Source organism: Sesamum indicum, linkage group LG12 (genome assembly GCF_000512975.1).
Source record: "Sesamum indicum cultivar Zhongzhi No. 13 linkage group LG12, S_indicum_v1.0, whole genome shotgun sequence".
NCBI classification, from domain to species: domain Eukaryota; kingdom Viridiplantae; phylum Streptophyta; class Magnoliopsida; order Lamiales; family Pedaliaceae; genus Sesamum; species Sesamum indicum.
In genome coordinates this window covers 2697436-2722897 of record NC_026156.1, presented here as the reverse complement: position 1 = coordinate 2722897, position 25462 = coordinate 2697436, and the positions used below count along the sequence as shown (strand labels likewise).

General features: G+C 37.1%; 4 protein-coding genes across 7 annotated transcripts; 3 read left to right on the top strand and 1 right to left on the bottom strand.

Annotated features, from left to right (window-relative positions):
• LOC105175238 (microtubule-associated protein 70-5) lies at positions 63–4151 on the top strand. Of its 3 annotated transcripts, XM_011097617.2 has the most exons (12): positions 70–188; positions 311–479; positions 1035–1120; positions 1434–1499; positions 1600–1770; positions 1884–2054; positions 2145–2300; positions 2410–2556; positions 2711–2782; positions 2884–3450; positions 3547–3749; positions 3857–4151. In XM_011097617.2, the coding sequence occupies exons 2-12, from the start codon at positions 380–382 to the stop codon at positions 3873–3875; spliced, it is 1758 nt and encodes a 585-aa protein (XP_011095919.1). In that variant the 5' UTR covers positions 70–188; positions 311–379; the 3' UTR covers positions 3876–4151. The 3 variants fall into 3 exon arrangements, with proteins under 3 accessions (XP_011095920.1, XP_011095917.1, XP_011095919.1); XM_011097618.2 differs by having other exon boundaries at positions 63–479; positions 3547–3689; XM_011097615.2 differs by having other exon boundaries at positions 63–479.
• Positions 6075–7909, bottom strand: LOC105175237 (pollen-specific leucine-rich repeat extensin-like protein 1). Of its 2 annotated transcripts, XM_020698449.1 has the most exons (4): positions 7697–7909; positions 7508–7629; positions 7313–7394; positions 6075–7030 (listed from the first exon to the last, which is right to left on the bottom strand). In XM_020698449.1, exons 2-4 carry the CDS (start codon positions 7517–7519, stop codon positions 6297–6299), a joined length of 828 nt encoding a protein of 275 aa, XP_020554108.1. In that variant the 5' UTR covers positions 7520–7629; positions 7697–7909; the 3' UTR covers positions 6075–6296. The 2 variants fall into 2 exon arrangements, with proteins under 2 accessions (XP_020554108.1, XP_011095916.1); XM_011097614.2 differs by having other exon boundaries at positions 7508–7909.
• LOC105175235 (heavy metal-associated isoprenylated plant protein 7) lies at positions 11663–15667 on the top strand. The gene is made up of 5 exons (XM_011097612.2): positions 11663–11815; positions 11933–12128; positions 12645–12847; positions 14185–14275; positions 15051–15667. Exons 1-5 carry the CDS (start codon positions 11807–11809, stop codon positions 15368–15370), a joined length of 819 nt encoding a protein of 272 aa, XP_011095914.1. The 5' UTR covers positions 11663–11806; the 3' UTR covers positions 15371–15667.
• On the top strand, positions 21082–25270 carry LOC105175234 (oligopeptide transporter 3). Its single transcript, XM_011097611.2, has 6 exons — positions 21082–21639; positions 22390–22487; positions 23087–23656; positions 23807–24062; positions 24190–24372; positions 24465–25270. Exons 1-6 carry the CDS (start codon positions 21142–21144, stop codon positions 25080–25082), a joined length of 2223 nt encoding a protein of 740 aa, XP_011095913.1. The 5' UTR covers positions 21082–21141; the 3' UTR covers positions 25083–25270.

The following is a 25462-nucleotide window of genomic DNA, read 5'->3' as shown; positions in this document are numbered from 1 at the left end:
AATAGATGAAAATGCGTTGTTCTCGAAGTTCTTGAAATTAGGGGGGGGGGGGGGGGAAAGATTTGAAAGGGAGGGAATGAAGGGTGGCGAGCCGGCTGGGCCGGCTTGCAACTGTTGTTTTCAAGAGTTTGCTTCAGAAGGGGAAAACCCCATGTCATTCCCTCTCTTTGCGGTCAATTCCTTACAAGGTTGGACTCTTATCATGGAGTTGGAGTATTATTTGTTTATGTCTCTCTCCTAGACATACTAAACCCTTAACAACTCCCTCTTATATTACTCCATAAAACCCCTTTCACTTTGGTCCATATAGTATTCCTTGGGGCAGCCATTTCTTGCAATAGAGGGACAAGAAGCAGCAAAAGAGGAAAGCTCAAGAAAAATGCCTGGTATTGAAGAACTTGTTGGAGAAGATATTTCTCTTGTTTCTCATCCAGACCCTGTTGTGTTGGAGCTCAACAGATTGCAGAATCAGCTCAAAGGTTCATCATTTCTCTCCTTTTGCATGTAGAATGAAACATCAGTTATGCATGTTGGTTTTCTATCAAACTGTTGTTTGTAATCAAGAATCGGGTTTGGTATTGTTTGAAGATATTATTTTGACAATTTCACTGTTCTAGCTCTTCTTAGAGGATCATAGCATATTGTATGGAAACAGGACTTTAAACTCTATGATGTGTTGGGATGGTATGTGCTAGTCAGACTATATAATATGATTGTCCACGAACTGTTTACTATGAGTTTATGCTGTGGGACATTGAACACTTGATGGATTTTTAATGCGGATAGTTGGCAAATGATCTTACTCTGCTTCGTTCCAATCTCTGCAGCATTTATCATTTCCCTTTTTGTAATCTAGTGGTGATGCTTAAATTTAGAAAATAGATATAATTCTGTTCGAGGACAGGTTTTTTTTTGGGGGTTTGTTTCAATCATTCAACTTGAAGAAAAGATGATGAATAATAGTATCAAATAATCATAGAGTTCAGTTGAACCAAATTATGATAGTCATGCAAAACAAAATTATATGATTGCAGAGAAGGAGAGGGAACTGGGGAAGGCTCAAAGTGAAATTCGGGCACTCCGAGCAACTGAAGTCCTGAAGGATAAAGCTCTGGAAGAGGTACTTGAAAAAGATTTCCTATTTTGTGACTGGACATTCTATATGCAGTAGAAAATTCAATTTTAACAAGAAAGAAGGATTAAAGTTATACATATGCTGCATCTTACAGTAGCATAATAGCTAAAAATTGAATATGCCTTGATTTATGTTATCTCTGAAACGAACTGCAATTCAGTTTCATTTGGCGCTGAAGTGTGGAAAAGGAAAAGAAAGATTTAAAGTGTAGCTCGCCTGATCTGCATACAATTTATTGAGTTGCACAAGTATGTCTTATGCTTTCTGACATGGGATATTTTGCAATTTTCCTTTCCAGCTTGGAAGTGAAGTTAAAAGGTTGGAAGGGAAGTTAAGATCTAGTGAAAACCACATTGAACAAAAGGTGTGAATGGTTTTCTGATAACCATGTATTTTGTTTGTGTTCTCTGTTAATGAACATTCGTCTTATAGATGGTTAAGTGATTTGGGCCGGATTGATGCAGAATCTTGATATCAAGAAACTCACGGATGAGAAGAAGGAAGCATTGGCTGCACAATATGCAGCTGAAGCGACTCTTAGGAGGGTTTACGCCAACCAAAAAGATGATGATTCTGTTCCCATTGAGTTAGTCATTGCTCCTCTAGAGGCAGAACTTAAGATGCATAAGAATGAGGTAATCAGATAATCCATAATGATCTATAATCAAATAGAAGTTCTTGCCTGATTCCTTCTTCCAACTGAATTATGAATTTGCACTTTAAACTCAATTGTCTTCATCCATTTTAGATTGCAGCACTACAGGAGGATAAAAGGGCGCTGGAACGTCTTACAAAATCTAAAGAAGCAGCATTGCTTGAAGCGGAAAGAATACTGAGAAGCGCCCTAGAAAGAGCACTTATAGTGGAGGAGGTTCAAAATCAAAACTTCGAGCTTAGGAGACAAATTGAGATATGCCAGGTACGATTTCAGATCACAATATCTACGACGATAAAATCTATAAATAAGGTTACAAAAGACTAACATGCGAATACATATATATTTTCACAGGAGGAGAATAAAATACTTGATAAGACAAACAGGCAGAAGGTTTTAGAAGTTGAAAAGCTTAGCCAAACAATCAAGGAGCTTGAGGAGGCCATACTTGCCGGCGGAGCAGCAGCCAACACTATTCGTGATTATAGACGCCAGATCTCAGAACTAAATGTAAGACCTCAGTTTATATAGTAACTTACCAAGCATCGAGAAACTTAATCTTATGAGTAGGCTCTCTACATAAGATATCAGCTGACCTTAGTTTTCTTCATCATCATAGGAGGAGAAGAGGACGTTGGAAAGGGAACTAGCGAGAGTCAAGGTTTCAGCAAACAGAATAGCAACTGTCGTGGCTAATGAGTGGAAGGATGAAAAGGACAAAGTTATGCCTGTCAAGCAATGGCTAGAAGAGAGAAGGATGTTGCAGGTATGTCCATCAAACACTCACAAGAAATGTGTGCTCACCCAATTACCAACTGAAGTTTCTGTCGGGATATCTAAAACCTAAATATGACTAGTTTAGACCAATGAAATTGAGTGTTTTCAGTTTTTCTCTTAACTATGAGACCTCTCTTCTGTAGGCAGAGATGCAGAAGTTAAAAGACAAACTAGCCATCTCAGAGAGAGCTGCCAAGGCCGAAGCACAAGTCAAGGTGAAACTTTAAAACCTCATTTCAGCTAAAAAAATTTGACCCTATTAAGGTTGTTAACTCTTGTTTTAGTGAATTAAAGATTGCAAAATGTTTTGTTCCAGGAGAAGTTGAAGTTGAGGCTGAAGACACTGGAAGAAGGCTTAAAGCATGTGCATTCTTTATCTGTCAATACTAACGGATCCCCCAAAAATGAAAAATCCAATAACTTCTTTGGGATCCTATCAAGTAATACTAGAATGAAAAAGAGATCCACATCACAACCTAGGCCATCCACCATCACTAGGAGCTCGATGCAGATGATGGATGAAAAACAAATCTCATCTGCCACTGAAGAAATAAAGTTAATTAATAATTTGAAAAAGAAAAATTCTTCTGGGGAAAGCTTGTTGAAAAAGAGTTTGTGGGCTTCTCGAAATAAGGTCATTGATAACAGTGAAAAGGAAAATGCAGAGATGAACAAGAATGCCATGGTTGATGATAAAATGGGGAAAATTAAAGGTATAACGGGCAGCAATGAAGAGAAGAAAGATTTGGAGTTAGTTATTAATGACTGTGAAGATATGGTGTCAGGCTTTCTGTATGACAGGCTCCAGAAAGAAGTCATAAGTTTGAGGAAGTTCTGTGACTTGAAAGACAGTACTCTGAACTCTAAAGATGAAGAGATCAAGGTAGGATAGCGCACAACTGTCTCTCCATCTCTATACGAGTGTGTGTGTTTTAGTGAGCATGTTCAGTCATCACACCGGGTAATGTTGTCTTTCCAGATGCTTATGAAAAAGATTGAAACGCTGACTAGAGCCATGGAAGTCGAGTCCAAGAAAATGAAGAGAGAAGCAGCAATAAGAGAGAAGGATTCAGCATTAACAAAGGTGGATGAGAAGATAAGAAGCACAAACTCATCCAAAAGGTCAGCAACATTCTCCACAATATCACCCTCTGCCTCTTCCTTGTCTCCTTATTTTCCCCCGTAAGTTTATCTTTCAATAGAATTTCTTGTACCAATTAGTTGACGAAACTCCATTATCTTACTTTGGAGATGCAAGTTTCTAACCTCTATTAGTTTCCGCTGATTAGGTCCATAAATGCCTCTTGAAGATACACTGCCGGGAATAAGGTGGGGACGAGGGTCAGGAAGTCACCAGAATGCCTTAGACAGTATCTCATGATTTCTACAATGTAAATACCCAACCCATTTGGACAATGCTAGATACCAGAAATAATGTTAGAATTGTATAATGGTGAGTGGCTAGCTAGCTCCATGAGTTGTAGGGTGTGATTTTTACTGTAGTTACTCTTGTATACCTGTATGCTTGTATAAACATACTGCTGGCAAATATTTAATAAATTATTTGTTTTTTTATGCAGCTAATATCTGTGTGACTGATTCAAGAGAGTAAAATACAGAATTTCATTAGCATTTGCTTTTCTAAATAACTGCTCTTCCTACAGAAATACTAGATTTTCTGGTACAACATGGAGTAATGCTACAGAAGCAACAACACCTCTCAATTTTCCTTGTTTCCACCCTTCGCATTGTAGCCTTCCATGGAAAATTGGGGTTGCAAGACTATGCTACCGAAAAACAAGAACCTGAAGAGAAGCAAAAATATATTCTCTGTTGTTCGTTCTAAAGTTCTGGAATTGTAGATAAAGATGGCCTCCATTTCTGACTCCTTTTTCCTGTTGATTGAAGCGCATTATGTCTATGTTGTAGCTCCTCCATGCTTTTCATTAGCAGCTTTAACTGCTTCTTGGTCACCACAATCTTTACTCTCTGACCATTGCAACACTCAGCCACGGCTAGTAGTGTTTGAAGGCTGTGCTGCTGTATCGGCTGAGGAATTAGACGATGAACCTCCCCTGATTTCAGCACTGCAGCTAAGGACAAAGGCACCCCACAAAGCCCACTGGCAGGTTCTGAACCAATCTTCCCATCAACCACTGCCAAAGCCTTCAAGTCTGTATCTCCTTCATCAGGGCTGACTTTTTTGCCATTGAGACACAATGCAAGCGATCCACCAATGCAGTTCCCCATTTTGACTATGTAGCAACTGGAATAACTAGAAACATATATACTGCTTCATATACCGACATCACGTCTCAGCCCGGTAAACATATCGTGCAGGCCACCTCGTGCTTCATGTTCTAGTCCCCAATCGCAACCTGGAGGAATGGAGTTGTTTATACACGTTTACTGTCGACGCAAATAATCAAATAGAATTCGTCCTCTAACTAGTTATTATATACCATAACTGATCATTCTTTTTTGGTCCAACCCAAATTCTTGCCCGCAACCGCACATAAAAAACTGGGTCGTGCCCCTTTAAGGTTGACTCTTAAGCTATTATTTACTAGTTAATCTTAAAAAATTAAAGTTCTCGATGCAACATCCTCTGCAGTCTGTACCCTCCGACCAAAGGGCACATGAACCCTTGAAGCCCAAAAGTCAACTCCATTGAATCAAATGCTCTTTCAACTTAATATTGTAGTTTCGTTAGGGAATGTGAATGGGCTTCTTTGGGACTTCCACAACATCAGATGATTGAGGTTAAGACAAAGATGTTAGGCCCAAAATCAGCTTCAACATTTCAGGCAGTGTAACCTCTCCTCTTTATCATCTACAAGGTAACATTATGCGGCTCAACCTTCTATTGAAGCCCTTCTAAATCCTTACACTTTCTAAATAGTCACCTCATACAAACTAACTTCTCTGCTTACTCTCAATCTTCCCTGAGAGTAACTAAGTACTGTGGCCGCCGTTTGAACATTCAAGATGTTGTTCGAAGGTATCAGGCCGTCCTGTCCTCATTCGAATGAAATTTCTGACAGAAACTACAAGACATAAACTTGGGACGAAATTTAAGTTGATTATCATTAGGTATATGCTAAGCCTAAGATAATGTCTCATGAAATTTCTTGTCCCTTTCTCTTGTGGGGTTGCACCACCAAACACCTTTTACCATTGTCTTATACTTCTGAAGTGGTCCACAGAACTTAGGTTGCAATAATTTGTCAATCTTGTCCACATTCAACTTAAAAGTACAGTTCCCTTTAACAAAAAAAAAACTTAAAGTATAGTTAACTAAACATAAAATTAAAATTAAAATTGAAATTGAAATTTGGGATTCTGGTAATGTGTTTGCATCTCGCGAGTTAAAGTGTCTTATCATACTCTGCAATTTGTCCTAACGCACCCAATAGAAATTGAAAAGTGCTGAAATGCAAGTGGTAGGAAGCAACAAATCAAAGAAAGAAAGATAACAATCAAAAAGAAGGCAAAAGCCATCAATCATTATTTGACCACTTTTTATTCACACAAATCGTGTCACAACTTGAAATACCCCAACAACATCAACAACCAATAGCAGTCATATTTCTGTATACCGTTAATTCTCTCTGTATAAATTTTATTTTTCTTGTTTTTGGGCATAATAATGAAAGAACACCTCGTACTCAATGAACGAACATTACATGATCGTGACAATTGCCATGGTAATAACCAATCCTGTGTTCATTACATGATGGAGCAACCCTGAGGGTTTTCTTCACTGAAGTAGTAATCGCATCTGCTGACAGCGCAGCCCCTGCCATACCCATAATACCCATCATAACATGGCGGCGGCATCGGGGGTACTCCGTACCCCTGGTAACATGGGCCCCCGCCATAACCTTCGTAGCATGGCCCGCAGCATGTCCTCACTGGAACAACTGGTGGGTATCCGCATATCGGGACAGGTCCGGGTCCCATAATTGGCTCCGGCGGGGGTGGCTTCGGGGCCGGTTCAGGAGCTTTTGGCGGGTCGGGCTTTGGAGCTTCCTTGGGCTTTTCGGCTGGTGGTGGTCCATCTGATTTCGGCTTTTCTTTAGGCTTCTCAGGCTCCTTGGGCGGCTCAATGATTACCACCTTCGGCTTTTCCGGCTCCTTGGGCTTCTCGGGCTCTTTAGGCTTTTCAACCACAACAACTTTGGGCTTTTCTGGTTCCTTAGGATGTTCAATGACAACGACCTTGGGCTTTTCGGGCTCCTTCGGCTTTTCTGGCTCTTTGGGTTTTTCGGGCTGCTTAGGAGGTTTCTCGGGCTCTTTCTTCTTCTCAGGTTGTTTGGGCTTGGGGGGCTCTTTGATATCGATGCTTTTGATAACCTTGGAACCTTTACAGCACAATTTGTCTCGAATTTTCTCAGGGCTGCAGCACACCACTGTGATTGTGACCGTGTTTGCCTTCTCATCGTATACCTGGTCTCTAATTTCTCTTGTCCAAAAATATTTTTTACATCACAGAAATAATACTCAACTCAGCTTCTTTTCCAAAAAAACAAAAATTGTGAAATATAAGGAAAGTGAAGCAGTAGAAAAATGAGTGATTACCACTGCATTGCAATCTTACGATAGAAAGAAGAAAATAAGAAACCCAGATATATACATGGGATTGCTGCTATTATTCTATTAAAACTATACAAACATACAATTCCATTTACGGAAAGCTGGAAAGAAAAAGAAGAATGTGGAGGGATACAAGACGAGAGACTCACGGGGGAATTTGCAGAGAATTTTCTTGACCTTCTTGTAACAGCAAGGACACTGGAGATCAACCTTGAGCACCATAACAGTCACCTATATATTTCATCGCATCAAAAACGATTGATTAAGCCATAAATCCATCCTCCAAAACCAAGATCAAACAGTAGAAAAGCGATCAAGAGTAGGTAGCTACAAGACTTTCATACCTTCTCAGCCATGGCTAGCAGTAGTACAATCACTGAGCTACGTACAGATCTGAATGCAACCCGGTAATTTAACCAAGCTTCTTTCCTCTCCGCGATCAAGAAACCTGATAGGAAAGAGACTTCTGGGGAGGGAAATCAATCAGCGCGTTGGAGGAAAAGGGATTGGCAGAAGAAAGTGGAGAACTTAACCTTTTTAGAGAGATTAATGTGATGAGGGCACGTCTGGTGATGGAAATTGAGGATGAATATTTTTATGAAATCATCAAAATTGTCTATGTCCAATTGTCCATAGGGAGAGGGGTTGGGGCCTAAATTGCTGACTCTTTACTCTCTGTTTGCATGTGCTGGCTTTGATAGACACTTCTCACCTTCTTTAATTCTATTCATCTCTTTTCTTCATTCATAAACAACCCATAATTAGATTGGATTGATTTCGTTAAGTGTTTGGTGGGATGGAGTTATGCAACCCACATGCCCACCCATCATCCATCTATTACTAAAATTCGACCCTCAGATATGAATATTCAAATAATCGAACCACTTACAAACCCTTGGATTCTTGAACTTTATCTTTTTTAAATAAAATTATTACTTAAAAATTTCCCGGATGCATGATGAATGCAAGGTATAATTTAATGATTCATGGATGTTGCTTTATTTATCATGTAACTAGTTTTAGCATGTGATTATGGCCTATGTTCATGAGTTGGGGGTTTTCCTATAGGAATTTAAAATTGACGTAAAAAAAATTCTAATTAAATTGAGTTTGATCGAATTCAAATCAATTATATAATAAATGCAGTCTTATTCATATATAGTTTAAAAAAAATTACATTTATTTTATAATTAATTTAATTTAATCAAATCTAATTTATATATAAATTATCTATCTAGGCAACTTTGATAGATGGATTATGTATGTACCTGACTAAATATTTTTAAGAGCTGTCGCATCGGGTGCATTTTCATTCAGTTAAGTTGATATTTTTTTTTTTTTTTTTTTTCTTGTAGTAAACGTTTCTTTATTCTTTTGGCCTTTTATCAATATTTTTCAAGGCAAGGGACAATAAATGGGAGTAAATTAATTTAATTAAGACTTTATATTATTAATTAAGTTGGAGACTTATAATAACTATCAATAGTTGACAAAAATATACGAGAACTAATATAGTAAAACTTATTTTTCTACCTCCTTTTTTAAAGTTCATTTCAGCCGATCATAACTCAGTTTTGATTTGTTACTCGTTTTTTTTTTTCTATTTTTTACTTAATTAAATAAATATAATAAAATTTTATTTTATGTATATTGTTTTTGTTTTTTAGAAAAAAAAAAAATTGGGCAAGGATGAGCGGCAATTTCTTATTGGAGGATCAATATGAAAGGATAAGGATTATGACTTCACTATCAACTAAGACATGCTAGGCTGCCAAAACTAATGAGAGAAAATTCAAAAGAGAAAAAGAGCAATAAATAATTATTAATTTGCTAGACCTAATCCTGCGCTTTTTCAACCCATCATATCCGATTTCTGAAGTTGGGTTGGATGACGAAGATTACATATTCAACCGCTTATGATGGCTAGTTCAGTTGATTGAGTTGAAGTTTAATGATCATAGGGGTTATGTGTTCGAATTCTACAATATGCGTGAGATGTTGTTTCTACTATATAATAGGTGTTGATTAGATTTAGTCTAATTATTGGAATAGTTTTTGTTATATATTGATATTCAACATGAATTATTATAACCGGTTTATTTCAATTAATAATACTCCATCGCTCTTACTTTAAAAAAATAAATATTGTGTAGCCTTGGAACCTGATGGGTATGGCCCAAGAAATCCTCTTACTGTTACTCTGCCACTCTAGAATTCATGAGCATACGAAATTTTTATTTTTATTATAATTTATCTATCATAATTTGTTTTTATATTTATTCATTCTTAAATTCGGAACTAACTTAAGCATTTGAGTGCTGACGTGTTATTTTACGGGTCCTCTTTCTCAAGAGTTTTCACTCAATCAGCCCAAATCCTAGATCAAAATCCAAGAACTTTGAACCAGTGCTAAAATCACACGCATCAGAACCAATTGTCCGTCATTCATTTTAGCTTTAGTTTTTTCAAATTTTTTTCAACCCACCTATTTAAAAATATCAAAGTATGCGTAAAATAACTTCAATAATCATTATTACTCCGAACATCAAAAGTCGCTTTCTCACATGTCCAAACTTTACATGCTTTAGACTTAATAATGCAATTTATGTACGTGTTTGTGTTGATTATTTAAATATTCAATATATTCGTAGTTGAACTTATAAGAAAAAAAAAATTGTATCACAAAGAATTGTATGGAAAAGGATAAAAGGAGCAATTACAACTAATTCAAACGGTAAACATTTTGAGTCTTATACTATAATAAAATTTAAATTATAATAGAAATTTATTTAATTTACGATATAAAGTTGAGTAAGAAAATAAAAATAAAAGGCAACGCATTGTTGACATCCACTGTTGCAATTATCTTATATAAACAACTAATAATTATTTAAAAACTAAAATAGTATTAAAAAAAGTTGAAGGAAAGTATATAGTTTTTGTTGTGGTCCAAATCAGAAGTGAAGTCTGGATGAAAATAGAGCAAGACTACAAATGGGGTGTTGGAGAGTAGGTTTCACAGGGATGGATCCAATATTCTAATTGGGCCACAGAATAGCCCGTAATCAAAAACCGAATAAAAAAAGTTTGGTTTCTTTCGTTAAAAAAATCGAAAAATCGTTTTTGATCTGAAGCTACAAGTTTATAAACAATTTCACTTGATTTTGTAAGAAAAAAACAAAAAATTTCAAATTAGGTATTTCATCAAATACCTTCAAAGCAAAGTTTTTAAGTTAAATTTTTCTTTGTAAGAGAGCAAAGTACCTAATGGAGAAGACTGGTGGAGAGAGCTGTTGTTGCCGCCGGTTGGAGGGTGGAGGAGACTGCACTGGAGAAGGAGGTCTGTGGCATTGCTCGATTCTCTCTCTATTCTTTCTCTTTCTCACCCTTTTTTCTCTTTTTTTCTTTCTCTATCTATAATTCTTTATTTATGTTAATATATAAATATAATATAATATATTTTAATATAAAAATAAATTCGAATTTTCGATTTGGCCACTGAATAGTAACCAACAAAACCAAATCAAAAATTGAATTTACAAAAACATTTGGTTGGATTTTTGGTCTGGAACGAAAATTCGATTCGATTTAACCGATTTTTGAACACACTTAAGAAAGGGTGTGTTAAAGGGACACCCATGCTTTTTGCTTTTTTTTTTGTTTTTGTTGTTTTTCTTCATTATTTGAGGAAAATTAATAATTACAGCATACTAAGTGACAACACCAAAAGTAGGGGGGGTTGGAAATGGAGATTCTGTTGGAGAGGGTGAGTTTGGGTACTTGAAGACACCGCGCATGGCATGGCTTATCTCCTCTCCGCACTTGTCGCTCTCCCATTGGTTCTCACGATTTGGGTTCTTTTCATCTCTTCGGCCCGGCCCAGTACTGAAAAACATTTTCCATTTTAAGAATATTTCCGCGGTGGTTCCATAAAGTCCTCCTTCTTTTGATCCTAAAACTGTTGAATGCATCACTCAGCTTCTCTCTATTTAGAATTTAATGATTCTCGATTTTAAATGTAAATAAGCTACATCCCTTTTTTCTCAAAATAATTTACTTCCATCTATGTCTGATTTTTTCTATTAGGATTCGAACTCGTGATCAAAGGTTAATAGAGACTTTAATTTTGTTAACAAAATTTAGATTTCATTGTTCTAATTTAATTTTTTTGTTAAAATTATATTGTGGCAGTTAAATGCGGGTGCGATTAGAAATTAGAATTTCAATTAATAAACTGAAACAAATCCTAAAAAATAAAAGTAGTAAGTGGGAGTGACATTTTGTAGAAGCAATATAAAAAACATAATTTGAGAATAGAGCAACAATTAATGTGATTGAACTACTCATAAAATTTCAAAATTCAAACTTGAATATTTTCAAATTGATATTAATTACCACTTGGAAACGACGTCGTTGTCCTTTCTCTGCTGGATTCTTGTTCCTGTGCAGGAGGAAGGGTGGTGGGACTGGGGGCAAATAAATGACGTGCTGAGTCAGCAAGAGCAAAATTTTTTCCCACTCTCATTAAACACAGCCACCTCAGATTTTCATTGTCGCCTCCTCCTCCTATATATTTCCTCTCTCTCTCTCTCTCTGTCTCACACACACACACGCACACACAAATCAAACAACAACAGTAAGATATGGGTGAAGTAAGTGCTCTCTCTCTCTCTCTCTCAGTCTCTTGTTTTTTTATTGCATGCAGCCATACTTTTTGATGGGAATTAAGGGTGATTTTGTGATGATGAACTGATTGGTTGTGATTGAAGGAGAAGAAAGAGGAGGGAAACAAGGTGGCGGCGGCGGCGGAGGAGGAGAAGAAGAAAGAAGAAGTAAAAAAGGAGAAGAAGGAAGAAGAGAAGAAAGACGATGAAGTGCCTCCACCTCCAGAGATGGTGCTCAAGGTCGACATGCATTGCGAGGCCTGCGCCAGAAAAGTTGCTAGAGCTCTCAAAGGATTTGAAGGTAAATATCCTTTTTAATTTCTGCCTTAATCGTGTTTCCTCCAAACCAACGTTTCTCTCAAGTACATTGGACTGGTCTTTCCCTTACCGACTTTGCATGTGCTTTCTCCCTCCTTTTCGTTGAGATCTGTGTAGGTACTACTACATAGTTAGATTACATTACTTTTTCAAAACCTCGTATCTTTGATTCTTTGTTTCTTCTGTCATCTGTGTAGTGTTTTAGTCTAACAAGGATGGTAGGGAAAAGCAATGGACCGCCGACATAATTAAAAAGAATTGCACTCTCAGTCTCAGCACGTTTTTCAATTCAACAATTCATACTTTAATGCCCATTTCATTCATTAAATACATATACTACTTATTTGCGGTTTTACCCAAATCAATCACATGTTGATTTTTACACTTGTCATATAAAATTGATTGAGGTTCGAACAAACGGTTAGAATTTCCATGAGACAGACATGGTATGTGTAGTAATAAAGCAGTAAAAGGTGGTGAAATGAGTGTATGGGAACAGGAGTGGAGGAGGTAACGGCGGAGTATAAGACGAGTAAAGTGGTGGTGAAAGGGAAGGATGCGGACCCTGTAAAGGTGTGCCAAAGGATTCAAAAGAAAAGTGGGCGAAAAGTGGAAATCATCTCACCCTTACCCAAGCCCCCACCCCACCAAAATGAGCAGCAACAGAGCAAAGAGGAGCCCAAACAAGAAAACAAAGAGGAGGTACCTTTCTTCTCACCCAATCTCTCCTCATTCCTTCTCATTTCTAAATTACTTAACAATTCTTTCAATAAATCCAAATGATACAAGTCTGAACATTCTTATCTAAGTCAGGTTTGGAGTGTATTTTACTTTTTGAACTGTGCATTGATAGCGTGGTCTACGCATGTCATACAATTGATTTAAGTTTGGCCAAATTCAATTTAGGTTAATTAGATTTTTTTTGGATAAGTCCTTAGTTTTTTTAATTTAAATGTCACAAAATTTGATGCTTATAACTTTTCAACTTTATAGGTGTGTATAATGAACCGGCCTGATTGAGATTGGTAGTGATATTACTTGTATTAGTGAGAATAAGGTAATAAGATTGGGAAGTAGTAATAAATTTTGCCCAAAAAATATGATGTGCCGGTTAGAGTTAATTAGAGTTGTGATCACTTTGAATTTAATTCAACTTAATCTTTTTTATTTTTATTTTTAAAAAAAATGAAAGAAAGAAAGAAAATTCAAGTCATGCTATGAAGATATTGCTATTAGTATAGGGCTGCAATGTCGTTTTTCGTCTCTGTAAGTTGCGTCCGTATTCATGATTTAGAATTGGAGTACAGCTCGACATGATTAAGGGTTTACAATCTGTGGACCACCATGCCGTCCTCGGTTCCACATTTGTGATAGACAATGATAATTACAGGACACTATTAAAAAGTCATATCCCACATCAAAATTTGTCATTCTGAAATTGTTGGATAAAGTTAGTCTACCAGCATGTCTAACTGATTGCAGTTGAATCTCAACCTAAGACGTAGCAAACTATAAGGAAAAACAAATGAAGACAGATTGCCATGAAATTACTTAAAAATCTAATGTTAGTGTTAGAATTATTGATGGTAGGGTTAGAGCAGGCACCTTAATTAGAATCAAAAGATGAAGGTGTTGATTGGGTTGGTCCCTTAGGCAGTGAGGCAGCGGCAGCAGTGCATGTTGTGACTGCGCTGTTTCTCTGCTGACATGAAAACCACAGAACAGAAGGAAAGAAATAGGGAAAGGGCACGGCCAGTGGCACATTCCACAATGCAAGATATAAAGGGTGAGTGATTCTGCTGCTGCATGGACCTGTACATGTACAGCTCAATTCAATGAGCCTTTGACCCCACTGTTCCAATTTATGGCTGCAGTAAAAATCCTCCTGCAATAGAGTCGACAGGAACTCACGAGGGGCGACAACCAATTACAGATTCCTCACATAAACAACAAAACCAATAATTCTCTTTCATTGAAAATTCACCTCTTCATTGAATTGATAATTAGTAACTTTTTTTTTTTTGTTCCTAATGTTGCAGCCTCCAGCCGTCGTAACAGTGGTGCTGAAAGTTCGAATGCATTGCGATGCATGTGCTCACGCACTGCAGAAGAGAATCGGAAAAATTCAAGGTAAATTTTAGCAACTTTTGAAAATAATTTCTATGATTAAGCAACTTTGCCGTGCTGGGTAAACCAACAACTTAGCAAGTAAAGAAGAGCAGATGATAATGCAACTGGAAATGGTCCCATTTAGTTATGGATTAGTGTGTATTTTTCATCTTTCCTATGGCTGTGGGAAAATTGTACTAACAGGACTGCACGTCATTTTTCAGCGGAAAGGAAGATCGGCAGCGCTCCTTTTGCTTAGTATATGAGCTTCTACAGATTGCAAATAACTATCTTGTTTTGAACTAGTGGAATAGCATCATTTCAACTGCTAGCTAGCTTATTGCAATTGACTATGTGATCAGCTGCAATGACACTCGTGTTATGAAAGACTGGTTTGATTCGTGGCATATTCCAACAACTATGTAATGCGCATTCCTTGCATTTGGCCTGACTCTGTACTTGTAGGAAAACATACCTGCTTACTATTCTAGTTGGTTTTATTAGGATGCGCAATAACGGATCTGCCAGGATTCTTCCGTGTAGATAGGAGTCATAGGACGCATATTTGAAACATAGAGAAATTTGCTTCCTGTTTGAGTTGGATGCAATTGTTGAATTCAATAACATGAACCCAAAATCAGAACCATCCTACAAGGAGTTGATCCTGTGTTGCATTAGCTACTTATACAATGTTATTCGAAGAGGAAGTCGGTGGATAGGAAGTAAAAAAGGCTATCATCTGCCCTTTTTCTGAGTGATTCATAACATATTCTAATGATATTAAGATGCGCTGCAGGTGTGGAATCAGTCACAACTGATATTGCAAACGACCAGGTAATTGTGAAAGGTGTTCTTGATCCGGAGAAGCTGGTGAGCGATGTGTACAAGAGAACTGGTAAACAAGCATCAATAGTGAAGAATGAAGAAAAGAAGGAAGAGGAGAAGAAAGACGAGAAACAGAACGACAAGAAAGAAGGAGAAGAAAGCAAGGAAGAAGACGACAAGAAAACGGACATCAAGAAAGTCGAGTATTGGCCTCCCAAGTACTACATGGAGCACACTTACGCCCCTCAGATGTTCAGTGATGAGAACCCGAATGCTTGCTCTGTTATGTAACCAAATCATTTACTTTCCAGTTATAGCTGGAAAGTCCAGTGTGCTAATATGAGTCATAGTTAACCGTGGTGTCATTTAGTGGAAGAGGGTTCGTGCCTTTGCGGCAATTCTCAAATAATCTCTGCAAGTTGTTTTGCGAGAGAAAATTGTGATGTACATATTCAACGTCAAGAGAGTCTGATGAACTTCTTCTTGTTGGTTTGTTCGTCAGTCGGACATCTCAATTGTATTGTTTTCAGCCCGAACATGGGCTTGTATGAATGAATAACTATGTTACTATACGAGGAAGACTTCTAACCCTTGCAGCAGTGATGTCAATTGTCCAAAAACTGCTCATGCAAACACCTATCTTGTCAATTTTCTTGCACCATTGATGGTGCTGAATTGATATACTCTTCCGAAAGTGCTCTTTTATTCGCCGCATATATCCTCGTTATCCCACGCTAATGATAGCGATTACCAATAGACATTGTCTCTGTAGCCACATTTTTGTCTTGTAAATATGTAAAATCATGATGATGTTTTTCTATCTGATAAACACACCACTAGAGGAAAAAATCGTAGTTCTTAAAAGATAGCCATTTGAATGTTTCTTGCATTGCCACAGATCACATTGTCGACTACTCCAAGAAGCTTTCAATCTGTAGCAATTGGCATACGAAATTGAAAGGTTTTCGCCGGTTGCCCCCACAATTCCACATTACAGAAATCACAATGAAGCTGGGGAAAAATGTGGGGATGCAGCAACAACTTGACACCCATTAAGATGCCTTTGGTCTCCATAAGCTTAATTTGTCGTAACCGTTATCATATATACGGAACATGTACAAGTACAATAGCACGAGACGACTCTACTCCACTCTAAGCGCCAAACTCTAAAAAGTGAAGTCGTGCTGTCGACTTCTCATCATTTCGTTCACATTTCAGGTCTCAACCGCAGCACAACACTCCCTGTAGTGGAACGAAAATGAGATTCCACTGGATTAATTTCATATCCAGGCCTTAATTAGATGCTTTTATCTATTATAAATAATTAGGCAATGGAACTGAAAAGCGCAGACATATATGACTATTGTTTTTGCCTCAAAGTTATTTGTATGAAAGAAAATTATAGTAAGAAGGAAAGATTTATTAGGAACAAAAAGTGAAAAGGTGTAAGCTAAAGTCCAAAAGAAGTTGAGATGTATTTTGCTTTACGAGACGTTTCGGGTCAACTTAGGCACTGTGCAGTAGCCACTTGAACATCTTTCATTTGATTTGGTTTGGGGAAAAAGAGAAAAGGCAGCCATACCAAACACCTGTCCCTCTCTGTTTTGGGTGGATCAAAGATATCGTTCTACTTCTAACAATTTTCATCTTTGCCTGCACAACTGTAGTACTAGTCCACAAATAAAGTGCCGTTGCGTAATCCAAATTCTTGTATGCAGGTCAGGCCAGGCCCAAAGCCCAAATCTCTGGACCCACCACCAGTGTGGAAACGTTCGGTTCGCAGACAATGGTCCGCAGCTGGTGGGGCCATCATCTGTCCTAGAAGACCGAGAAGTCAGACCTTTGGGGTACCACCTTCTGAAAAAGAACTGCCTGCAAATTGCAATACATCAAATCCCAAAGACACTTGGCATTGTCCTTTTCTTTGTGGAATTCTCAGGCAAAAATTGAGTGCCCATTATTACCGGTGCATATTACTTTGAAAGTTCCTACTCACAATTCCCTCCATAAATTGCCCCCCATCCCTCCTCATACACTTCCAGTCATCTCATCTACTTTTGATATCATGATTGTAATTGAATAGGAGGTTTTTTGTTGTTGTGCGTAGGATAAATGATCATATGGCTCGATTTGATCAAATATGAGGTAGAATAAATTAGTCATTTTTGTTGCTGTTTATTCAATTGGATACCATATATAATTTAACTGAATTTTACTGTCACAATCCAAGACCAAATAAGTTATTAAACTTTATCTATATTTTGATGAATTACCAGCGTCTCATCATTTCTTATTAAACTAGTATATGTGGCACACTCAAATGTGTGTGCACGATTAATTATGATATCATTCTAGAAAATATATTTATGTGATGAATAAAATTATATTAAAACTGAGACATTATTAAAAAAAAGTAATACAGAACAAAAATACGTGTGGAGGTTGAAGAGAGGGAGGAAAATAAAAATAAGTTAAAGGATAATAGATCATAAAAAATGAGACATCAAAGTAGTGCTCTCACTTAATAATAAAGAATAAGTAACGGGTAAATTATATTTTGTAATTCAAAATGTGCTCGTTTTTCACTTTACCATTGAAATATTTTTTAACATCAACTTACCATTTCAACTTTGTAAAATTTGCACTTTACCATATATGACGTCTTTTTGTTGATTTTTCTGCCGAAAAAACATCGCATGCTATGCATATATAAAAAATATCATATCACATAATCCTTAAATATCACATTTATAATGTATATGATAGTTTTTCGACAAAAAAAATAGTTGAAAAGTAGTTATAAATGACAAAATACAAAATTTCATAAAATTAAAATGATAAGTTGACACAAAAAAAAATTATATGGCAAAGTGCAAAAATAGACATAATTCTTGTTGCTGGTCATATGTATAGAATTAATTTTGGGATTGGACACTGCATCAAGGATCTTTTAAATGCATATATTCCTCCGGGAGGGCGATTGGGATGTGGGCATAAGAGTCTTTATGAGAATGAAAAATATAATTTACACATTAATAAATTATGAATAAGAGTAGTTTGAAGGTGCATTTCACCTTTGTAAAGCTTTTTACATGACCTGCAAATATGAAATTTGGATATATTATTAAATGTATGAATATTTATCTATTAATATATTATTATATCAAAATATAAATTGATATCATAAAGTTATAATGCTTTTCCTTTTAAGTCTTCATCATTGTTCGATTTTCTCTTTTAGCTAATGGTTAATAGACATCAAAAAAAAAATAATGAAAAGAAATTTGACACTTCAGCCTGTCTGATTTAAATGTATATGAGTCATTTAAGATTCGAGAAGGTAAAGTGACGTGGCAGATCACGGGCATGAGCGCCTATGTAATTTCCTAGGGTGCGATGGACCAGAGCTGAAAACTGAAAAGTGCACCCGACCACTAACACCCCCGAATCCGCGTGTGATTCACACACAACACGCTCGCGCCACGTGCTCCCTCCCTCTTATGTGGATCCCCATGAACGACTCCGTCTCTTCCCTCAGTGCAGACTCCACCATGCTTACGCAGTCCCGACATAACGGCGTCAAAGATTCCATCACTTCCCTGATGTAACCATGGCCCGCTCCTCCTACCTGGCTACCCGCTAGTGGGTCCCGCTCTCAGAACACGTGTACAACAAGTGTGCTCTTCTGTCACTAGCGTACAAAAGTGTGTCAGAAACCCGATAACACGTGACATTCACACGCTCCAGAAAGCGGCAGTCCACCCGCCACTAAGGGTGTAATCACTCTTACCAGTAGGTTAGTATTTAGCATGTAATCATACCCTTATTGGCTGCATTATAAATATGACTTAATTACCCTCCTTGACCCGCACTAATACTCATTGCAGGTTGGATGATACATCATTCAATAAGACATTAATTTTGTAACATACTTATCTCCAATTAAATATTCTAAAAACAATCCGACTAATGATACTTTTGTTTCATGTGCGATCTTTTTAAATAAAAAATTATAATACGCATAGACGACTGCGTACATAACATTATAATTAATATAAATGTTTACATGAAATTAATTAATTAATTAATCTTAAGAATGTTTGGCGTTATGCTTCACGAGGGCAATATTCGTTACATGACTAGATTACTAAGAAACAATGGATGCCTACATATGTTTTGTTGGTTGCAAACGGTGAAGGTCTCAACTCGGAAGTGAATGCCTGGCTAGGCCTATCCTCCGATGAGCATCATAATAACCCATTTTATAGTTTCTGTTGCTAAGGAGACAAAGCATTTGTTATTACACAAGTGTTGGGTATTGTACGTTTTTAATTATTAACATGAAGAAATGAGGTTGTAACTATAATTCTTTACTAACATGATCTAATCCAGCTACTAGACTTATTAATTTATCTTTAAATTTTTGTTGCAGTCAGGAAAGCTAGTTGGTGTGCTTGAAGTCCATATCATATAGTCAGTTAGTTATTAGTATGTTATCATACCAAGTGAGCATGACGTATTTATAATCTACTTGTAATTAAATAAACATTGTTTTTTATTTACTATTGTTGATATCAACATTTGGAATATGTGATTGTAGAGCTTATTAGTATATACTAATAATTCAAGTTGAGTTACTGTAGCAACTAGGAAGATATGTACGGATATTTTTCGAGAATCATTAAGGTATTATCTTGTTATTACAAGGTTGTTTTAGAGTCAACTTGGATCACAAACGACAACAATCAAAATATTTTATTATCCTTAGGCCGATTAAGTTAGAAACACACGTCAATTTCATTCCTAAAAATATCAGACTGAACCACATTTATTGAGTTGGTACACAATATAAATTCAGTACTATAATTGAATGTAAATTTAGATGTAACGCATCTAAAAAATAATTCTATCATCAACCACTTGTTTGATTTTTTTTTCTTTTATTTGTCCGTTTTATCATTCATAAACTACTAAAAGAAGAATTTATTTATACGTCTCAAAATAAAATTACCATCTATTTTCATTTTCTTACTTTTAACAAGCCTATACAAGTCTAAAATGCCTATTCTTTGAAAAAATTACTAAAAACCACATTTTTATTATTTGATACAATGTTCTACTGATATAGAAGTAATTAAAATAATAATAATAATTTATCATGATTTTATCATAAAATGTAATTGTTCATATCTTATTTTCTTCTTTGGGGATGGGATTCTCTGGCATAGGTGGGAATTTACAGTACGCATCCAACAATGAACCTATTAGGTTTTGACATGCGACAATATCCAAATTGTTGTTTGGGTATCCAATTGACTTGTTAGAATTTCGGATCAACCCGTACCCACAAACCCACCCGTGGTTATAGTATTTATTAATAAAAGAAAAAAAGAAAAAAAGAAAAAACAAAAACACTTAGGAATGATGCATGAACGAAGAGTGGCATAAAATGAACTGTAAAATGATGTCCCTTTTTGTGATTCTTTATTCTTGGTAACTGGACAACTTTGTCTTTCGAACTCGGTGCGCACAATTTCAACCTAATCATTTCCATTTTTTTTATTTTAAATAATAAATAAATAGATATCTTAAATGTCATTTTTTATTTAGTATATATACTTTGGGTATAAATTTATGTTGAAAATTTGTGTATATATTTATGTTGAATTATGTTTTTTTTTTATTATTCAATGTATTTTATATATTACATCGATTATTATCGTTTAATATGTTTATCGAAATAAAATGAGATGAGATAAAATTTTAGAAATAGGTAGTATTTTATTAATTAATTATATTTGGATATATTTCAAATTAGTCCACTGAATATGTATGATTGATTTTCCCCAAATGCAGTCAATTTATCTACAAAGAAAAATTAAGATAAAATCTAGGAAAAAAGAAGGGCAATAATTTCCTAAAATCACCCCCACCCCCACCCCCACCCACCCCACCCCTCCATCTTCCACCCTCTATATATGTCACGACACCATAGTACAGCAAAGATATTATCACAAGTCTCAGACCACAGCGCTCTTACCTCTGACATAAAACTCGCATTAATGGTTTCCAGCTCCACCACTACCAAACCCGCCTCCAACGGAGAGGCGGAGACCGAAGAGAGATGCTCCGTGGAGGAGGTGGCGCTGGTGGTGCCGGAAACCGATGACCCCACTCTCCCCGTCATGACATTCCGTGCATGGGTCCTGGGCCTCGCCTCATGCATAATCTTGATTTTCCTCAACACCTTCTTCATTTACAGAACGCAGCCCTTGACCATCTCGGCCATTCTCATGCAGATTGGGGTGCTGCCAATCGGGAAGTTCATGGCCGCTACGCTGCCCACCAAACAGTACACGGTGTTTGGGCGGTGGAGCTTCAGCCTGAACCCCGGTCCCTTTAATATAAAGGAGCATGTGATTATTACGGTTATGGCTAATTGTGGGGTGTCGATTGGTGGTGGGGATGCTTACTCCATTGGTGCCATTACTGTGATGAAGGCTTATTATAAGCAGAGTGTGAATTTCCTCTGCGCCCTTTTAATTGTCTTGACCACTCAGGTACTTTCCGTGCAATTTTGTCTTGAAATCTGCAACCAAATCTCATTCTTTAATTAATTTTATTTTTTAACCCATAGCTAGAAACTTTGTTCTGATTTTCTGGAATTGTCATTTCTATGGTTGCCTGTTGTGAACTTGTGTTGAGTAGGAATGCATATGTGTGAGTGGCTTGGGAGATTCTTGAGATAATGCAATTTTCTTATTCAAAGTTTCTGCGTTTCAAGATTAGGCTTTATATTGTTCGGTCGATTTCCGAAAAATTATAGAGGAACTGATGTTGATCCTGGAGGAGAAGAATAAAAAGAAAAGGATTAAAAGATGAACTCTCTTCCTTCTTTTTCCTTTTCATACTGTTTAAATACATCGATTCAAATTATGTATGGGCGCTCACAATCTAATGAGATTAATGGGTAGATGAAATAAGAATATGATTTTCTAAGAAAGAGAATTTTAGGAAAAATCCGAAAGCAAGATACTGGAGATACATATATATATATATATATATATATGTGCGTGTGTGTGTGTATATGTGTTGTGTGTATAGTTCGCTTCTTATTTACTTGAGTTTTTGTGCTGATTTTTCCTTTTCAATTTAGACGTTGATGTTGTTAGACGTCATATCATTACAAGCACTAAAATTCAGTAAAAACCTTAAATTTCAAAACTACGCGGTGACTCTTTATGGGGTTGTTGATACTATTTCTCAATCTTTTACTTGATTTCAGCAGTTTGATTTTTGCTAAGTTACAGATACTGGGATATGGATGGGCTGGGATGTTGAGGAAATACTTGGTGGATCCAGTTGAGATGTGGTGGCCTTCCAACCTCGCTCAAGTTTCTTTGTTCAGGTCTGTTTTCCTTTAAGAAGCATTCTTTTTCATTATTGTCTTAGCTGGTCTTTGAAGTTCAAGATAGGTTATGATCAACCTTTATCGGAGAACATTGACTTTAACCAGAATAGGTTGGTCAAATTGCATAGCCAAACATTGTCTATATGAAACTAGGTCCCTTTAGGATGCCACAACTTCCGATGGTCGACAATTGCTTATTCTGTGTCGCCTCCTTTAACGTTCTAGCATCTATTTTTCATTTCGTAAAAGAGAATGTATAAGGTTCGACACTTTCTGCATGTTTGTATAAGGTGGATTTCTATGATGAAACAGTCCTATGCATTATCTTAGAAAGAAAACTGGATGCTGAGAGAGTCTATAAAGGAAAGATAGGCCAGTGGAAGAGAAAAGAATTTTCTTCTTTAGTTGATGGTTGCAATTTGACATTCTGTTGGTGTAATATTCTGAAAAGAACATGCAATAGCGAAGAATACCGGTCCAGTTGTCCACTTTAGGCAGTAGTCCCTGAAGAGCTAATTGAATGGCTTGAAAGTTTTCTGATATAATTTTTCATTTCCTTTGTGTTTGTTAATGTAGACTCACGTGATGTTTTCCAGGGCACTTCATGAAAAGGAAACCAAGGCACAAGGCATGACAAGAATGAAATTTTTCCTCATTTTCATGGCAGCAAGTTTTGCCTACTACCTATTCCCTGGATACCTATTCCCAATTTTGACATTCTTCTCTTGGGTATGTTGGGCTTGGCCTCATAGCATCACCGCGCAGCAAATTGGGTCTGGTTACCATGGGCTCGGTGTGGGTGCTTTCACACTCGATTGGGCAGGGATTTCAGCATATCACGGCAGCCCATTGGTGACACCGTTTTCTTCAATTCTGAATGTCATGATCGGCTTCATCATGTTTATATACATCATTGTCCCTATATGTTACTGGAAGTTTAACACTTTTGATGCCCACAAATTCCCCATATTCTCGAATCAGCTGTTTACTTCCAGTGGACACAAATATGATACTACTAAGATCTTGACCCCACAGTATGAGCTCAACATTCCCGCCTATGAAAAATATAGCAAGCTCTACCTTAGCCCTCTGTTTGCCCTCTCTATTGGATCAGGATTCGCAAGATTTACAGCAACACTCACGCATGTAGCATTGTTTCATGGCAGGTTGGCTCCTTTGCATTTTTGTTTGTCTAACATTTGCTGCCAAATTTTCAGCTACTTCAGAATTGTTTCATGTGCTAAATCACCCCTGATCGCTTCTGGTATACTGTTAATAATTTGTAACCTATCAATCTGCTTGTTTCTGTTGGCTAGTGATATCTGGAAGCAAAGTAAATCTGCTGTGAAGAACGTGAAATTAGACATACATGCAAAACTGATGAAAAGTTACAAGCAAGTGCCTCAATGGTGGTTCCTCATTTTACTAGTAGGCAGCATTGTCTTATCCCTACTGATGACATTTGTGTGGAAAGAGGACGTGCAGCTTCCGTGGTGGGGGATGCTCTTTGCGTTTGGTCTAGCTTGGATTGTTACACTCCCTATCGGGGTCATTCAAGCAACTACCAACCAGGTAAATATCAGACTTGTCAATGTATAATAGTACATTTACTGATTCTTTTTTGTTATATCTTACACAAATTGTCCTGGATTGTGAGAAAATTCTAATTTTTGTTATTTACTCGTGCCTTTTTTTTCAGCAACCTGGATATGACATAATTGCACAGTTCATTATCGGGTATGTTCTTCCAGGAAAACCCATAGCAAATCTGCTTTTCAAGATATATGGTCGAATCAGTACAATTCACGCCCTTTCCTTCTTGGCTGATCTTAAACTTGGTCACTACATGAAAATCCCACCACGATGCATGTACACAGCTCAGGTCTATATTTTGCACCTCTTCTCATTATCCAGAATCTAATTTTCTGATCATCATAACTAACTCTTCTCTTTCCAATATTTCCACCTTTCTAGCTGGTGGGAACACTAGTTTCTGGCACAGTCAACCTTGCAGTGGCATGGTGGATGTTGGGAAGCATCGAGAACATCTGTGATGTCGAGGCATTGCATCCAGAGAGTCCTTGGACGTGTCCTAAATTCCGAGTGACCTTTGATGCTTCTGTCATTTGGGGTTTAATTGGACCTGAAAGGCTGTTCGGGCCTGGAGGATTGTACCGCAACCTGGTTTGGCTATTCCTCATAGGAGCCGTCCTGCCAGTTCCCGTTTGGATACTGAGCAAAATCTTCCCAGACAAGAAATGGATTCCCCTGATTAACATTCCAGTTATCTCTTATGGTTTTGCTGGAATGCCACCGGCCACGCCCACGAACATAGCTAGCTGGATCATCACTGGAACCATCTTCAATTATTTTGTTTTTAAGTATAGGAAGACATGGTGGCAAAGGTACAATTACGTTCTATCAGCTGCACTGGATGCTGGAACAGCTTTCATGGGTGTTCTGTTATTCTTTGCTCTGCAGAATGAGGGCAAGAACGTGAACTGGTGGGGATCCAAGCCGGATCATTGCCCGCTGGCTTCTTGCCCTACAGCACCAGGTATTGCAGTTGAAGGGTGTCCCTTTTTCAGGTGAAAAAGTGGGATTGGTGTTGGAACATTTTAGGACTGAAAAATGTACTCTAAGCAAAACAAAGAGTGATGCTGAAGCTAATTATAAAGTAACGAATAGCTTCCGATTGTTGTAAATCCTTGGTAAATCAAAGTGCTAGAGCAATTACTCAAACTACCGGCCGTTTCTTAAATATCATGAAATTGATGGAATGCTTCTGCATCACAGATTCACATCACAAATTTCAGTAACTAGGGACATATTCTTGATTTTCCAAAAATTACTGGAAGAAAATAACTGTTTTGCGTAGTGCTCTGTAACAGGGTTCAATTTGAAAAATCTTAAATGCTCTGGACCATTTACACAGTTGTCAGCTCTGCTCATGAGAAAATTACAGGGGACCA